At 42.9% G+C, this 18,801-nt stretch overlaps 1 protein-coding gene across 2 annotated transcripts in view; it reads right to left on the reverse strand.

The window, feature by feature from the left end:
• Positions 1-16,409, reverse strand: part of GYG1 (glycogenin 1) — a 38,250-nt gene extending 21,841 nt beyond the window's left edge. For both annotated transcript variants that reach the window (XM_089911031.1, XM_022582723.3), the window contains exons 1-4: positions 16,208-16,409; positions 13,597-13,732; positions 11,570-11,744; positions 11,109-11,271 (exon numbers count right to left, since the gene is read on the reverse strand). In XM_089911031.1, the coding sequence (XP_089767157.1) occupies positions 11,109-11,271; positions 11,570-11,744; positions 13,597-13,732; positions 16,208-16,394 (661 nt within the window). In that variant the 5' untranslated portion in view covers positions 16,395-16,409. The remainder of the gene's footprint in view (positions 1-11,108; positions 11,272-11,569; positions 11,745-13,596; positions 13,733-16,207) is intronic.
• Between the last annotated feature and the right edge of the window lie 2,392 nt (positions 16,410-18,801).

The following is an 18,801-nucleotide window of genomic DNA, read 5'->3' on the forward strand; positions in this document are numbered from 1 at the left end:
GTGGTGTTATCAATATCCTCTCTTTAAAAGTCCCTAAATTAGAGCACAATTTAAAGCAGAATGCAAATCTAAGCACATCTGTGCTACAAAACATACAAGGACGTCATGAAGGCTGCTGCGTTTTCACTACGAAAACCCCAGGACTCTTGCCCAGTACATTCTGGTCAGGCTTCCAGAGGTAACTTTATTTATTGTGACAGGTTAAGACGCTTTTAATCTCAATCAGCTCAGAAGCAACAAGCATGATAGCAGACATGCCAGCAGCTGTGATCCAGCAGGTGAGGGTGTGGCAACACAGGTGAGAGACAGATAGGAAATGGAACAAGAGACACATGGCACCTGTTTGGCAACCAAAAGCTAACATCAGATTCCATATCTTCCTTCCCCCAGGCTGGCCAAGTGCCAGTAATAGCCTTACAACCACCCGGTATTTTCCAGGTCTTTTGACCAGAGTCATGAACTTGGTAAACATGGACATATGACAGTATTTATCAGAAACGGTGGCCATTATTTTATGAGACAGAAATGGAGTTGAGTGCTGTGTTTTAAATTTGTGCACTTGTTCAATGCTTATGTAGTCTGTGTGCTTTTCCACAGTTTGTTGGCAGCTGGCTTGCCTACTGTGGATAGCAGGGAGGGTGGGTCAACTTTGGTTTAAACATGAACCCTAGTTTCTCAGCCCCAAGGAAATGGTCCCCTCAAAGCAAAGTTTAGGATCCAGGAGCAGGGGAATCACCTGGGAGCCTGATAGAAATGCAGAATGGTAAGCCCCACCCCAGACCTACAGAATCGGAATCCGCATTTGAATCCCTAGGTGATTCGTTTGCATATTAAACTCTGAGTAGCACTGGTCTAGAGTCTTTTAGAGTCTTTTATTATATCAGAGAATATAACTCTCAGAAATGTCATTTATACAGAAAATGTCTGAGGATATAGAAATTAGGTGTAGGCATTACAGGACGATGAATAAGACAGGTTCCAGCTCTCAAATGGTTCTCAATCTAATCAGGGGGTAGAGAAGCATAAACCAAGCAAAAGTAATTTAAAGCAAAATGTGCTTAATACTATAAGAGAGGTATAGACAAGCGCTGAAATGAAAATGTGACTCACACCTTAACACTGGCTTCCTATAATATGCTTGGCAAGTATCATCACTGCGGCCTCTAGACAGCATATGCCAAGTCTACTAAGTTACAGCTCGTGAATGGTCCAGCGCTTAGGGATATTTCCATGAGGTTTACTGAGGATCATCGGATTAAGCCCAGGTGCCTCATGGAAATCCAGGTACTTGGAGCTCTGGTCTCAGCATCACTGCATCTCACTGGCCTCAATGCATTTAAGCCACAACTGATTTATTTTACCATTTCATGTTACAGCTTTTGTTTCTCACCTTTAAAAATATATATTTTAATAATCAAGCTATTAGATAATAATATAGATGCAAGGGAACACTTATTTGTGGTTTAAACTTCACTTTCTCAGTTTAAGGCAGGTCCTCCTAGTCTAGAGTCTCTTAGCACTCTGAATTTTTCAGAATCATGATTACATAATTAATTGTACGGTCTCATAAAATATATACAAGCTTTATAGAGGCAGGGATACAATCTGTATTATTTACCAGTCTATTCCTAGCCCTTAAACTTAGTATCTTCACCAGATTAGGAGCTCAAATGATTTTTTTAAATACTACAGGAATGGATTATAGAAATAAAGACAAGAGTAATCACTTCTAAGAATACTTCCAGACCCACAAAACAATATGAGACTATCAACTGTGCTGCTGATTTAAAAAGACAAAGTAACTCAGAGATAGAACAAACTAATGGTTGCCACTGGGGAGAGGGAAAGGGAGGGTGACAAGATAGGGGTGGGGGATTAAGAGGTACAAACTACTATGTATTAAATAAATAAGCTACAAGGATATACTGTACAGCACAGGGAATATAGCCAATATTTTACGATAACTGTAAATGGAGTATAACCTTTAAAAATTGTGAATCACTATGTTGTACACCTGATACATAATACTGTGAATCAACTATAGCTCATTAATAACATAAAATGCATCCAATAGTTTAACAATTAAAAAAAGACAAAACATTTCTAGACATTACAGTTTAGCAGGGAGGGACAGCTGCTGTAGAGATAGAAGACATAAGCTTTCGTGTCTTCGTTTCTAAAATGAGGAATTTATCAGCTGCTGTCTCTGCTTATTCAGGGGAATGGATTTTAAGTAATTAATCGGTAATAAATCCAGTGGAACAGAGATTTTCCTGTATCCCATATCATTCTCTGATACATTTTCGTGACTGCTGCCGTGGGGGGTAACTGCGAGAGAAGGGACAAAACGACACTCACATAACCCAGCCACAGCATCAAGAAAGACTGTCTGGTCCAGCCCTGGCTCTGCCACCAGCTCAGGGATACTGGGCAAGTGGCTGTCCTAACTGTATCAACACTGGGTGCCCGGTAGTAGCTATACATCAGGCCTTCAATAGATATCTGTTGAATTAATATATTAATAAGTAAATGAATGACTACTTCACAGAACTGTTGAGGAATAAATGAAGAAGTAAAAGGACCAGCCTAAGAGCCTATAACACTTTAGTCCTTCCCACCATCTCTATTTCTCACAAGGTTCATGATCTCTTCTGGTTACAAGGCTAGAAAGAAACAAGATGGCTAAAAAAAAAAAAAAAAAAAAAATACTCAAGGGTACAATGAGATAAAAAATACCTCTTAAAACTTGTGTGTACTCATTTATTTTGCTACTACATGTTATGACTTTTGCTTTTCATCTTTATTTATTCAAGATACTACCCAAACTATCAATTAAACGATAGAAATGCAAGAAAAGAGAGTAATTTTCAAAGCAACTGATAAAACAGTTTAAGGGCCACAAGCAGTCTAGTGTGTGGGCAGCTGGAAAAGCTTACCACGAGCACCTGTCAGAGTGGAACCTATCAAGTCAGGGAACCAGGTGAGACACACCTGAATGTCTGCGCTCATTTGGTTTGAACAAGACAAGTACTATCTGGGAATACCTCTCTCCTTCACTCCTTTTTTGGGCAGGTCCAGCTTGAATCCAAACTAATTGCAAAGATTAGGGAAGGTAGCACTGGGGTCAATTTTACACTTTAATAGATAGCACCACCAAATATTTTCTGTTAAAAATTATTTTAAAACTTTACTGTAGGGCTTCCCTGGTGGTGCAGTGGTTGAGAGTCCGCCTGCCGATGCAGGGGACACGGGTTCGTGCCCCGGTCTGGGAAGATCCCACATGCCGTGGAGCGGCTGGGCCCGTGAGCCATGGCCGCTGGGCCTGCACGTCCGGAGCCTGTGCTCCGCAACGGGAGAGGCCACAAAAGTGAGAGGCCCGCGTACGGCAAAAAAACAAACAAACAAACAAAAAAAAAACACAAAACACTTTACTGTACTCTCCTGGTTTATTATATTTCCAAGCACAGGAAAAAAATGTTCAGTTTAAGGGTCTCAGTGACCACTTATTAGAATATGTAACACAGTTTTAATGACCTCACAGAGGATCTTAGATTCTTCTGAAAGAAAACCATACCTGATATTCTATCACCAATTTACTCTGTCCTATTTTTTTTTGAAAACTCAACTACAGACCAAAATTTCATTACTCCAGAAAAAAAAAGTTTCGAGTATTTAGGTTACACTAATGAATTCCAAGATTTTTAAAAAATGGTTACTTCAAGTTGGAAAATATTCTTCTTTTTTTACTTAGGTTTTTAAAACTAACATATGCAAATGAAATTTAATAGACAGCAATTTTCAAGCACTAAACTCTTCAACTGTACAGGCACCTTTAATTTAGGATACCTTGGAGCCACGGGGCGAAAGGAAATAAATCTCAACTTGCATTCAGATTGATTTCGTCAAATGAAGAATCAAGGGGATCAGCTTTGTTGCACATGAGTACGTGGAGACAAGACTGCTGACTAGTACCTACGAAACCTTGACCTCTTGCCTTCTCACTGGTAAATCCTGAAGTTGACCTTATCTTGTCACAGTCTATAAAATGTTAGTGTATGTATTTCCCAATAGCTATTGTACAACTCTTCAGGAAACATGTAACTTCGGTTATGAAGTAAGTGCCAAGATAGTTTGCAAATATTAACAGTATAGGAAACTTAGACACTTCATTGTGGGAAATTAAATGCCAGCCATAAGTTAGGCATGAAGTCACTAGTTTGAAATTCTAACACTCTAGATATTGAGGAAGAAAAAAGAGATGTCAAGGTACCTAGCATGATCTGCCATGTTAGGATTATTCTCTTGGCCAGAGGCGAGGGTGGGGTGTGATTAGAGGGCTGGTGATGAGAAGCCTGACAAGCCACATTCTTTCACATTAGAAGGGCTGCAGAAGCAGCTGCAGATACTCAGCCATCAGAGGCCCGGTGGCTTGTCAGTGGACACCAGATCCCAACAGTTCTCGACGCATGTATGCAGGAGATTAAGCAGGACTTGCAAGACATTCAGACTGAGATAGTCATCTGCGAATGGGTTTTCTTTAGTATCAGTCTAAAAATGCTGGGACTTAAGACCCCCTGTTCAGTAAAACTGGGGGTGGGAGACGGTGGGGAGATACTGTGCATATGAGAAAATGTACGGTAAGGTGAAAGGAAACACCTGAAAGTGTTCATCTCCGTGCCTATGGCATGACATCTACACAAGACAGGGCACTGCATTGAGAGCCTGAAGCAAAGCAAGGAAAGCACCAGAAAAGGATGTAGCTTACAAAGAAATATTTTATTAAGTGTAAGTCCAACAAGTCTTTATGTCACACAGATATGGATTCAACAAGATAGTAAATCCCTTCACAGAGGAGCACGCTCCCATGGTACGCAGCGCGCTTTCTTTGATGAGTAGGTAAAGCTTCTCCGGAACACATCAAGCGAAAAAACATTTCATTTAAGAGCCGCTGCTTTATTTTTCAGTTGAATTTAAACACTATATTGAGAATAACCAAAAGTTCCTATCTGCATAGTTGAATTTTCAACTGCTTCAACTAAGCATTTCTACTACAGAAAAAATTCCAATCCTTAGCCACCAAGGAGCCAGTAAATGGAATACCTTACAGAAGGGCCAGCTGCTGGAAACCCTGCTGCTGAAAAATGAATGTGCTAGCAGGCACAGGCTCTCCCAATTGTTTCAGATTCTGACTGAAAGAGCAGAAAGTGCTTTCTGGTTAAGCACTTTTCACATGTTCTTACTTCTTAACAACGAATTCATCAACTCCTCTAGTACCTCTTGGTTCTAGAACAAGGTACACGATCCAGGTTGGTCTCTACCAGCTAGTTAATTAGTTTTATACTCTGAAATTGTAACCTGGGTAACTGATCACAGCACACTACTGTTGGGTATCCAAAATCTTATCTTGCAACAATAAAATCGAATTCTCCTTAGGCAATTACAGTCCTGTGGATTTTAGGCAGCTGGATCTACTTTAGAATGTGACTCACTTACTGGAGCTGAGAATTTACACGGAATTTCTGGCAGGATTACACTACTTCCTTTACATTTAACGACAGGAGGTGAAGAAAGCCACACTCTGACGCTTCAGCCACAGTCGGAAGGTTAAGACTTAAGGTTAGTGGACTTCCGCTAAAAATACTCCTATCTCCCTTCTGTGCAAAGGTAACTATTTTCATGCGAGCAGCAGAAATAAGGAATACATGTTTTGAACTAAAATACCAATATAGCTTTCATTCCTTATATGAAAGGAAAGTAGGAGCTAAAAAAAAGCCAGGAAAGTGAAGAAGTTACATTTGGCCGTAACCACAGTGAACACTGAACACATTATTTCTTAAGGTTGCTTAAAGTAAGAAGGCGTTTCTTGTCGGACGCTACCATTCATTATGGTTCAGATACTCTGGCTCACTGCTTTAGGGCATGTAACGACTTGACATAGAGCAGATTTTCTCACTACTGACATCTTGAGCCAGATAATTCTTTGGTGCAGGGGCTGTCCATGCATTGTAGGATGTTTAGCAGCATCCCTGGCCTCCACTCACTAGATGCCAGTAGAGCCCTCCCGACTCACTTGTGACCACCAAAAAAGTCTCCAGACATTGCCAAAAGTCCCCTGGGGGACCAAATTACCCCAGGTTTAGCACTACTGCTGTAGAGTACAAACTAACCAAACAGTGAAGCAAGACTGAGACTTAACTTTCTTTGTTCTTTTCAATGACATTTCAAATAGCTGCATATCCCAAATCCTCAAAACACGAAACAGAATTCAATTTCTGGGAACAGCAACAACACAATTTCATGTATACCTAAAAATGTTTTAACTTCCAATCTCTTAATTTCAGCAATCTGACAAACTATTAGATGTACTCTTTTAATTCAAAAAGTTTAGATTTGAACTTTTGATTTTTAACTTTACAACTAGTTAATGGAAATGAATCCTCATATCTGTACCCAGGGCTGAACCTTGGGTCAAATGAGAATGGCTGTTCCTGCTAGTTTCGAAAGATGTACTCACTTCAAATCTCATATCTGCTCTTGGAGAGGGAAGGGAAAGGAAAGAAGCCCCTGGTACCTGGTGTCTGGCTCAGGGCTCTGGCCCACCCCCATGGTCCTCACCTGGGCGTCTGTCACAATGTCAAGTATCTAATAGTGAGTCACTGCTGAGAGGGCATCTCCTTAGTGCAAATCCTTCTTCGTAGATACAACTGAGTCTCTTCTTGATTCAAAAGCTTCTCAACATTAGTTTTTAAAAGAGCTTATTTTGCATGCTAACCACCAGTATTGTCTTGTTGTGTGTGATTTACTGTTGTTAAAAAAAAGTGGCTTAGGGCTTCCCTGGTGGCACAGTGGTTGGGAGTCCGCCTGCCGATGCAGGGGACACGGGTTCGTGTCCCGGTCCAGGAGGATCCCACATGCTGCGGAGCGGCTGGGCCCGTAAGCCATGGCCGCTTGGCCTGCGCGTCCGGAGCCTGTGCTCCACAACGGGAGAGGCCACAACAGTGAGAGGCCCGGGTACCGCAAAAAAAAAAAAAAAAAAAAAAAAAAAAAAGTGGCTTATTCACAGTTTCAATTTCATTGCTTGTGATTGGTCTGTTCATATTTTCTATTTCTTCCTGGTTCAGTCTTGGAAGGTTATTACCTTTCTAAGAATTTGTCCATTTCTTCCAGGTTGTCCATTTTATTGGCATAGAGTTGCTTGTAGTAGTCTCTTAGGATGTTTTGTATTTCTGCAGTGTCCAATGTAATTTCTCCCTTTTCATTTCTAATTTTATTGATTTCAGTCCTCTCTTTTTCTTGATGAGTCTGGCTAAAGGTTTATCAATTTTGTTTACCTTCGCAAAGAACCAGCTTTTAGTTTTATTGATCTGTGCTATTGTTTTCTTTGTTTCTATTTTATTTATTTCTGCTCTGATCTTTATGATTTTTTTCCTTCTACTAACTCTGGGTTTTGTTTGTTCTTCTCTAGTTTACTGAGGTGTAAGGTTAGATTGTTTATTTGAGATTTTACTTTTTTCTTGACGTAGGCTTGTATTGCTATGAACTTCCCTCTTAGAACTGCTTTCATTGCATCCCATAGGTTTTGGATCATCATGTGTTCGTAGCAATTTGTCTCTAGGTATTTTTTGATTTCCTCTTTGATTTCTTCAGTGATCTCTTGGTTATTTAGTAACGTATTGCTAAATAAGATATAAGCTTCCAAGACAGAGCCAGGAAGAGATAAAAAATATGAACAGACCAATCACAAGTAATGAAATTGAAACTGTGATTAAAAATCTTCCAACAAACAAAAGTCCAGGACCAGATGGCTTCACAGGTGAATTCTATCAAATATTTAGAGAAGAGCCAAAACCCATCCTTCTCAAACTCTTCCAAAAAAATTGCAGAGGAAGGAACACTCCCAAACTCATTCTATGAGGCCACCATCACCCTGATACCAAAACCATACAAAGATACTACATAAAAAGAAAATTACAGACCAATATCACTGATGAATATAGATGCAAAAATCCTCAACAAAATACTAGCAAACAGAATCCAACAACACATTAAAAGGATCATACACCATGAACAAGTGGGATTTATCTCAGGGATGCAAGGATTCTTCAACATATGCAAATCAATCAAAGTGATACACCATATTAACAAACTGAAGAATAAAAACCATATGATCACCTCAGTAGATGCAGAAAAAGCTTTTGACAAAATTCAACACCCATTTATGATAAAAACTCTCCAGAAAGTGGGTACAGAGGGAACCTACCTCAACATAATAAAGACCATATATGACAAACCCACAGCAAACATCATTCTCAATGGTGAAAAACTGAAGGCATTTCCTCTAAGATCAGGAACAAGACAAGGATGTCCACTTTCGCCACTATTATTCAACATAGTTTTGGAAGTCCTAGCCATGGCAATCACAGAAGAAAAAGAAATAAAAGGAATACAAATTGGAAAAGAAGAAGTAAAACTGTCACTGTTTGCAGATGACATGATACTATACATAGAGAATCCTAAAGATGCCACCAGGAAACTACTAGAGCTAATCAATGAATTTGGTAAAGTTGCAGGATACAAAATTAATGCACAGAAATCTCTTGGATTCCTATACACTAATGATGAAAAATCTTGAAAGAGAAGTTAGGGAAACACCCCCATTTACCATTGCAACAAAAAAGAATACAATACCTAGGAATAAACCTACCTAGGGAGACAAAAGACCTGTATGCAGAAAACTATAAGACACTGATGAAAGAAATCAAAGATGACACAAACAGGTGGAGAGATATACCATGTTCTTGTATTGGAAGAATCAATATTGTGAAAATGACTATACCACTCAGAGCAATCTACAGATTCAATGCAATCCCTATCAAATTACCAGTGGCACTAGAACTAAAATTTGTATGGAGACACAAAACACCCCGAATAGCAAAAGCAGTCTTGAGGGAAAAAAACAGAGATGGAGGAATCAGACTCCCTGACTTCAGAGTATACTACAAAGCTACAGTAATCAAGACAATATGGTACTGGCACAAAAACAGAAATGGAACAGGATAGAAAGCCCAGAGATAAACCAATGCACCTATGGTCAACTGATCTATGACAAAGGAGGCAAGAATATACAATGGAGAAAAGACAGTCTCTTCAATAAGTGGTGCTGGGGAAACTGGACAGCTACATGTAAAAGAATGAACTTAGAACACTCCCTAACACCATACACAAAAATAAACTAAAAATGGATTAGAGACCTAAATGTAAGACCAGACACTATAAAACTCTTAGAGAAAAACATAGGAAGAACACTCTTTGACACAAATCACAGCAAGATCTTTTTTGATCCACCTCCTAGAGTAATGGAAATAAAAACAAAAATAAACAAATGGGACCTAATGAAACTTGAAAGCTTTTGCAAAGCAAAGGAAACTACAATGAAGACAAAAAGACGACCCTCAGAATGGGAGAAAATATTTGCAAATGAATCAACAAAGAATTAATCTTCATAATATATAAACAGCTCATGCAGCCTCGATATTAACAAAACAAACAACCCAATCCAAAAATGGGCAGAAGAACTAAATATACATTTCTCCAGAGAAATACAGATGGCCAAGAAGCACAGAAAAAGCTGCTCAACATCACTAATTATTAGAGAAACGCAAATCAAAACTACAATGAGGTATCACCTCACACCAGTTAGAATGGGCAACATCAGAAAATCTACAAACAACAAATGCTGGAGAGGGTGTGGGAAAAAGGGAACACTCTTGCACTGTTGGTGGGAATGTAAATTGATACAACTACTATGGAGAACAGTATGGAGGTTCCTTAAAAAACTAAAAACAGAATTACCATTTGACCCCTCAATCCCACTACTGGGCATATACCCAGAGAAAACCATAATTCAAAAGACACATGCACCCCAATTTTCATTGCAGCACTATTTACAATAGCCAGGTCATGGTAGCAACCTAAATGCCCATCGACAGACAAATGGATAAAGAAGATGTGGTGTATATATACCATGGAATATTACTCAGCCATAAAAAGGAATGAAATTGGGTCATTTGTAGAGACGTGGATGAATCTAGACTGTCATACAAAGTGAAGTAAGTCAGAAAGAGAAAAACAAATATTGTATATTAACGCATATATGTGGAACCTAGAAAAACGGTACAGATGAACTGGTTTGCAGGGCAGAAATAGAGACACAGATGTAGAGAACAAACATGGACACCAAGGTGGGAAAGTAGCGGGGTGGTGGTGGTGGTGGTGGGATGAATTGGGAGATTGGGATTGACATGTATACACTGATGTGTATAAAATGGATGACTAATAAGGACCTGCTGTATAAAAAATAAATGAAATAAAATTCAAAAATTCAAAGAAAAAGTGGCTTATTATTTATTATTTTAGAGACTGGCATAAAATAGAAGCATACCTACTAATCAATTTACCCAAAATTCTCCAAAGGATGTGAGGCCCTAAATCACAAGTAGTCAGAACCTTTCTACATAAACATATAGCTATAGATACACTTAAGCATTATGGAAAATGGATGGTGACTTTGCCAATGTTCTACTCCTTAGCCTTGCAGACCACTCTACCTGATGCACTGCCTTATAGAGAGTGACAATTCGGAGACAAAGATTATTCACATAGTCTTTCTATCTTCTTTTTCAATGCCTCCTGAAAGAATGAGAGCCTAGGTTTATTCCTCAAATTTCCATGGAGACGATACTGGGTCCTCCTGTTAGCTCTTGTACTTAAGTTTACTCAGGTTTAAAGATAGTTGTTAAACTTTTTGAGCTGTATAATAGTCTTTTGAATTCTTGAATAATTATGGCTCATTTATCATACTCTAATTTAGACACAGGAAGGCCAATGAAAGGCAAGTCTGTAAAACAGCCTATGTACCATGTACCTACAGGAAAAAGGTGCACGTGCACACACACAACACTATTTCCCAGAACAACACAACTTCAAATGCTTGCCACATCCCATGTATCGCTATCTTCCAGACACAGGGAACCACAGCAACTCTCAGAGAAGAGCAGCCCCTAGAAGATACTCACAGCTTGTCAGATATAAAGAAAACAGATACGTACCATCAAAACTACCTTGCTCGGAAGCAAGGTGCAACAGCTGATTGTATGTCTCAACTGAAGGCTGATAAACAAAGACTCCAGAATTGAAGCAGTCAGGCCACCCTGGGTCTGGTGCCGCCGACAATTCTTCTCTCTCAAAAAGATCATCGATATTTGCTAGGACCTGATTCAAGGGCAAGGGGGCAGGAAGAAGGGAAAGCATTTCAGAACTGTTCTGCTGCGGTATACCTTTCTTAAGTTCTCCTTAAGTTATCCAACACAAAAGATGCAGTCTGTTGCTGGTCTTAACTATTCAGATGACAGCTGTGAGGCAGCCTGGTCCTACTCTCCTTCAACACCTGACACTTTTTACAACAGTGGTTTTATCTGAACTTTACTGTCAAGTCTTGACAGCATTCTTCAAATGCCTAACTGGTCTCAGTTACTATATCCATCTTTCCAGCCATCGAAGCCATACTCACCAGAGTATCTGCATCCATGAATACACATTTTGAATACTGTGTCAGTGACCAGCAGTGGAGTTTCGTTAACGTGATGCCCAACTCAGGCCTCTTCATTAAGGTTAGATGAGCAGAATCGCCACTGTCCAAGACATCTACCATGATGACTTCATCAAAGGTAGTCTCTAAAGTTTTCCTGTCAAAAATAAAATCCAGAAAACCGCTCTCAGCATCTCTTTAGAACAAGTGACCCATTTAACACAAGACGGCGTTCTACTTAGCTTATCAATTACGAGAGAACCTGTTACTTTGGTATATTGCAATCTCTTAAGTATGTCCTAATTTACTTCAGGACAGACTGTGTTAATTTGCATGTGCAGAGTTAACTTCACTAAAACAGTAAGAGCTGCTTACTGTGAGGACGAACCTCTTATCTTAAAACATTATCACGGAAGTTTCCTATGTTTTATTGTACCACTGAATACCACGCAAATTGTGAAATAGCTTGTAAAAACGTGACTGACGCTTGGTAATACATCTTTTCAACAGCCTATGCCTTTAACAATAATATTTTATTACAATGGGTTCTTGCTGACCACTGAATACTTTTACAAATGATGCAGAGATAAGTGCATGTAATACCTGCACTGAAGCCTATAACTAATAATTTTTGCCAAAGCAGTTGACAGAGAACTGCCTGAAGCTGTGTCCTAAAAGAAGTTAAATGACTCAATTATTTGGTTTCCATTTTTTTTTAGCATCACATACAACCAGCATTTATTACGTGCTTTGCACTCCTGGCATGAGAGACTCACTTTAGTTTGTGAGGTACAACATTTCTCCCTGCCCCAAATTAACTAAAGATATATTTTAGAAAGCAAGCCTGAGGTGACGTGAAGTGGGGTGTACTTAGGTAAGACACTAAACTCAGCACAAGGAAAAACACGTGATAAAGACAAACCATCACTGAAAGTTTATAAAAATATCAAGCATGCAGAACGAAACTGGTAATGTATTATCTACCTCCAAAGCTGTACAAACATATGTTCTAGTTCACACAGTAAACTTGATCTCTGAAAGAAATGGTGGCACCGTTTACCACAGTAAAGGGGGCTTGCTGTCTAAGACTATATCCACCTTCTTACACGATTCTCACTAAATAGACTATAGATTAGGACATACACAAAGGAGACAGTTTTGGGGGGCATTTTCCTAAATTACCCTTTAGGAATAAGGTTCTTAGCGTGAAAGATATATGTATGTATGTATAATGCCTCTTTTTCAGAGGTCCTTGGCATGGGCTTACATTTTTTGAAAAAAGTCACAAAAAGAGCATTTTCAACCTCTAAAAGGGATAGGAGAATGCAAAAATAAACACAATACAGAGCTGCTAGTGTGCCCAGATATTCTTAAGTAAGTTAGTATTAGGATCAAGGTAGTTCATTCAGATACTTCAAAATTTAATTCCAACCAATTAACATGAACCAACCCAATCAAAGAACAGCTTGTGCTCCCACAGGGTGCTCTCCTAGCAGGACCCCTAACTCTGAGAGCCCTCTGGCAAATATTCTAGTCTATTAAATTGTAAATAAAGATCTTTAGGTTACTAATGTCAATTGGGATGGAGAAAACTGCTACTTTCTTTCAAAGTCCCGGGAGGTTTCCCCTGTTAGAAACAGGAACAAAGTAGTCCCTGCTGCATCTGGGGAAAGGCATGCAAGTGAAGCGTGATGACATGAAGGGAATGGCTGGACTGAGTCACTCACTCGGATTACCGCAAGAGGACTTGCCCAAGGGAGAGCCCTACTCCTGGTTGGAATCGGCAAGGGCAAGGGCCAGAACACCAGCTCCCAGAGGGAGCTTGGCTGGAAGATCTCCCAAGAGCCAGGAAGAGGTTTTAGACCCAGGAATCCTTCACTCAGCAACTCTCCTCTTTCTCCACCAGCCCGCAAACCCTGGAAAGGGTATGGCCTCAATGTCCACTGATGCCAGAAACAGGGGAGAGGGATGTCCGAGCCCCACCAACAGCGGGGCAGCGAGGTCCTCACCTCATGGAGTCCGAGACCTGTGGGGTGACGAGCACGGCCAGCCTCCTGGTGGTCCTGTGCTGTTTCAGAGACGAGCCCAGGACCAGGGCTCCTTTGGCGTAGGCATCGTTTGTGGTCAGTGTCACAAAGGCCTGATCTTAATACAAGGAAAACGAACACACATTCATTACACTATCCTACCTAGAAAACACTACCCCAGGACCCTTTTCAATCAATAATTTGGCAAAATCAGCTCCTCTGAGATCAACTTGCTGTATTAATAAAAGAGCAGCCTCTTGTGGGGGGTTAGGGTGAGAGAGAGAACCCAGTGTCCGCTATAAGAATGGCTCAAGACCATTCTTTAGCAGGCAATCTTTGGCAACCTTCAAGAGGCTGACGAAGCTGTAAAAATTCAATCCAATTTAGAGTCCAGACATGCCAAATTCTCAGACTAAACAGCAGCTTAACACCCAGAGGGTGAACCTCAGGCAGTTAACAGGCAGTGAAGAGGAGATCAAGAAGTGCATTTTCTGTTTCTCCTACAAGGTACCATAGACAGTATTTTCAGCCAAGCACAAATCCAGCCAACGACCTCAACTGAGAGCATCTGAAAGCAGAGGCCATATTCTTCATTCTGATGCTTACATGTTCCACACCTCAGGCTTTTTCTACTGTTTCCTCAACCTGGAGCAAACACTCCATGGCTATCCAACCACCACTCTAGAGTCACTCTGAGTCTCTCTGAAACATCACCTCCCCCAAGAAGCCTTCCCTCCTTGATGCTTCTATCTAAATTGTGGCCCATCGCTGTTAAATGGATTTAGGGACCACCTCACAAGCTCTAGAAAACCTGTCTCCTTTTCCTTGGAGAAGCAAGCAGTACCCCTACCCTGTACCCTGGGGCACCTCAACAGACTCTCTCTCTCTCACACACACATTCAAAAATCAATCTCCAATAATCATTTAGTTGCCAGGACCAGGGGCAAATGCATGAATTCTCCTTCCTCCTGAACAAGCCCCACCCTCGCAAGGCCACCAGCCCAGCCTTTAGGATTTCTCCAGCCCTTCCCCGGGATGATTCTGGAGCACACTCCCTCTCCAAATGGATTTTAACATTAGCAGGTTGGTGGGCATCCATACATACAGGGTACTTAGGATCAAGCTCTGCCAGGGCTCACTTGGGGCACGGCTGCCCAAGCAGGGAGTTGAGCCATTCTGTCATGAAGTCACTCTGCTTCCGTCTTAGGTTTCCTCATTCTCTCTTTGCCCATTTTCCAAAGTGGAGGCTGGGGGCAGTAGACATTCCATTGAGAAGTGAGAGGAAGTTGTAGGTTGTCAAGTGGGCCAGCACACTCCCCAGCTGCAGATCTGAGGGCAATCTTCACAGGTAGTGTTGAACTCTCCTTTAAGTTGTAGAAAGTCTGGTGTGCCCTCCCCCAGGGTCACTGGCTTCCCAGCTAGTCACGCTAGGAAAGCTCAGAACAGGGCCTCCTGTCCCTTGCCATACCCATCAACTTGAACTTGTTCCTTCAACCCATCATAAGATGGCAACATTTCAGTCAGCCTGTCCCAAGGACATTTAATCTGGGGCATAATGATTGATGTTTTAACACAAAAACGATCCTGATACCAGGGGAGCACGGAGAACAGTTTAGTAAGTAGGGTTCAAGGCTTTCAGGAAGCTAGGATATGGATGATTTCCCAGATGAAGCGGGAAGCAGGACAAATGCTTCGGAACAGAGGCTAGAACGCCAGACCTAGCAAAGGAACAGGGAAGACCAGGGACAACTGGGTAGGAGGTTCAACCTTCCAAGAGACGGCCAAACCCCGGGTTACATCTGTAACCTTTCCGCAGCTCAATGGCTGTAATAATCCCACTGTTCGCCTCAACAGCACAGCAAGGACCAGTTACCTCGGGGCCTCCAGTCTTCGGGGTGCAGATTCGCCGTGCGGCCCGGACACCTTGCAACAAGTGGGCCGGCGCCCTCCCACCACGCCGGGCCCGCTCCCCGGGGGCGCTCGCCGGGCTCCGGCTTCCCGCAACCCAGCCCCAAAGGCCTAAAAATAGGCTCGGCGTGGCGGCCAGCGCCGGAGCGGGCGGCCGAGGAGCCGGGCCGGGGCCACCGGCGTCCCCGCCTCGCGGCTGCCCCTTCCAGGAGTTCCTGCCCGCGGGCGGTGGGGGGCGGCGCCTCGCGACCCCGCCGCGCTCCGGCGCTCGGAACCCGCGCCCCCGGGGAGCCGGCTCCCCACCCCCACGCAGCCGGCCGCAGCTGCTCCGCCTGCCCGCCCGCCCTTCACGGTGCGCGCAGGAGGAAGGGCAAGGAGACGGAAGCAGGAACGGGGGCTTCGGCAGAGGGCCCAGGCGCTGCCTGACGGACCCCCTCGGCTGCGTCCGCGGGGTCCAGACGGCCGCTCGGTACCCCGGGGCGGCGGGGCAGCGGCTGACGCAGGAAGCGACACGCCCGGCTGCGGCCAGCCTGCAACTTTGCGGCGGTTCTCGTCCTGCTGGGAGCTCCCCCGGGGCGGAGCGGCGGGTGTGGGGAGAGAAGAGAGGCTGCGGGGCTACGAGGGGCCGCGCGGGGTGAGGAGTCCGGCGTCCCGGGGCGGCGGCGGCGGGCGGCGCGGCGCATACCTGTCATGGTGCTGCCGGGGGCGCGGGCGGCTGCCGCAGCCGCAGCCGCAGGTTGGTGGGTCGGAGAAGCCGGGCGCTGGGAGCAAGCGCGGCCGGCGAGGAGGCGCGGCGGGAGCGTAGCGTCCGTCCGGAGCGCTCTTATAGCGGTCGTCACGTGGCCGCGCACGCTCCCCGCGCCCGCCGGCATCCTCCCCGGGAGGCGGCCCCGGGACTGCGGGACCCGGGACCTCACTCAGCCCTTGCACCCCTGGGTCTGGGCTCCGGGTCCATCTCCGCAGACCCTCTGGTCCTGCTTCTGCTCGCGCGGGGCACCTGCCTGGACCGCGGGCCTCCATGCACCCCCGAACCGGGGGTTTGGAGGGGGACTTTGGGGCAGAGTGTGGCATCACTGGGACAAACTCCCAAAGAAGCCAAGGGTTAGGGAACCTTCCAAAAATCCCCAGATCACTCTAGTTAGAATAATTCATCTGAACTGCTTGAATTAAACATAAAGTTTAATTCCACTTTCTTCACCTAGAATTCCAAATCAGCCTCTGGAAGCATTTCTTAGTGTTCTCACAACGGTTTTGTGGCCTTAACCAAAAAAAAGAATAAATCTTCAGTATGTTAGATTCTCGAAGTCCTCTGCATCAATTAGATATTTAAGTGTTTTCATTTAATTCTCACATTAACTCAGTGAAGTAGGGTCTATAATCCTCATTTTACAGATGTGGAAACTGAGGCACAGAAAAGTTAAGTTACTTGTCAATGGTCATATCATGTAAGTGGAGAAGATAGGATTTGAACCATGGCAGTTTCCTTACAGAATTGACCTTCTTCGTGCAAGGCCATGATACCTCTGGTACACTGGTGCCCTAAAATGTTAGTAAATTATGGTAACTGTGGTTGGGTAATACAGTTGTTTAGGGTAATGTGTTTCACAAATCATGAAAAGGTGAATTTGGCATTTTTCTAGGAAGTTGAGAAATAGCTCTCTGATGTGATCACACCCTTCTCTCCCCCTCTCTTCTATCCAGCCCAAACACACCAGGAAAGCAGCAGCTAGTACAATTCTCTGCAAACAGTAGTTGCTCAGTAAATGCTGAATGGAAGCCAAACAGGAAGTTGACAGCATCAGTTGAAATAATGAAATAGATGCTTTAGAATAAGTGATTTATTTGTAAAGGTGGTATTGCTATTCTCAAACCATTTATATCACTGTTTCTTCAAGTGTAAGCCTGGACCTCCTACATTAGAATCACTTGGGGCATTTGTTAAAAATGAAAATTTTTGGTCCTAAGCCCAGACCCCTGAATCAGATTCTTAATGGTAGAACCCAAGAATCAGCATTTTAAATGTCACCCTCTGGGAGACTCTCTTGAATCCTTTCCCCCTTCCTGATTATGGCAATGGAGACCACTGATTCACTTGGGAAGACTGCCTGGTTATTTGGCATTATAAACTTCCTTTGCAGGAAGTGGAAATGTGGGGCAAAGTTGCAGTGGATGGGTTGCCACTTATTCAAGGCCTGTAGGCTTAGAAGAGTTGGAGCTCTTTAAGGACTGTAAAGGCTATAGTTGAATGGCACCTGCCTGGGGAGAGGGAAAATAGTGTTGCTTCCAGGTCTGAATTGCTTTTTCCATACTGATAAGTGGACCTGAAAGAGTGAGGTTTCCATCTTTCACCCAGGAACCCTCCAGCCATCAGTGGCCCTTAACCACCTGCTGCTTGAAGTCTAAGTATCCAGGCTGGCTTCTGCAGGGTGTGGTTCTAGGGCCAAAGGGCAAAGCCTGGAGGAAGAGCTGGGGACAACTAGAACTGGCAAGCTTCCCTTGGGAACAAGCTCCTCTCTGCTCCACCCCACGGTGTGTTTCAGTAAAAGCGGTCACCACAGCCTCCTTTCCTGTGTTTCATGTATATTTACAGAAATGGAAAGTTTACAGCTTTTACCACATTGAGTCAAACAGGGACATTTTAAGGTTGCTACAATCTCCTCTTGTATGTTGTCTTAATTGATATTAGTATTGATGACGCACTGACCGGTTTTCCTGAGGCTGTTGCACATTGAGCTTCATAAGGTATGAGATCAAGGCCTCTCAAAATATAATGTGACCACGGATTGCCTGGGGATTTTATTAAAATGCAGATTCTGACTCAGTGGTTTAGGGTGAATCTTTCAGGTGATGCCCAGGCTGTGGACCAACTCTGAATAGCAAGGTATTCGAACATTCTGGATTATAAGGCTTTGCAGGTAGTAGATAGATACTACCTGCAATACTACCTCAGTACATATTGTACTGAGACAAATGTTTGAGATTTTCATTTGTTTATTTTCTCCTGTGAAATTTCTGATTCTTAAAAGAAAGATTTAAGTTAAAAAAGAAAATCTGTACTCTACATGAGTACACAGAGCTATTAGCCATTTAAATCAATGCTAAATGCATAGATTCAGCATGGTTGGTCCAAATTAATTTTTAGTTGGCTTTGGAATGCATTATGTAATATTTTAGCAGGATACTTACCTTCCTAATTATGTTTTGTTTAACATAATGCCGAGATCGGTTTGCATTCCCTCGAGCACACACACTAATTGATGGTGGGAGCAACTGACCTGG

Source organism: Delphinapterus leucas, chromosome 4 (genome assembly GCF_059928025.1).
Source record: "Delphinapterus leucas isolate spDelLeu-1000000601 "Yukka" chromosome 4, BTC_Dleu_Yukka2, whole genome shotgun sequence".
Classification (NCBI taxonomy): domain Eukaryota; kingdom Metazoa; phylum Chordata; class Mammalia; order Artiodactyla; family Monodontidae; genus Delphinapterus; species Delphinapterus leucas.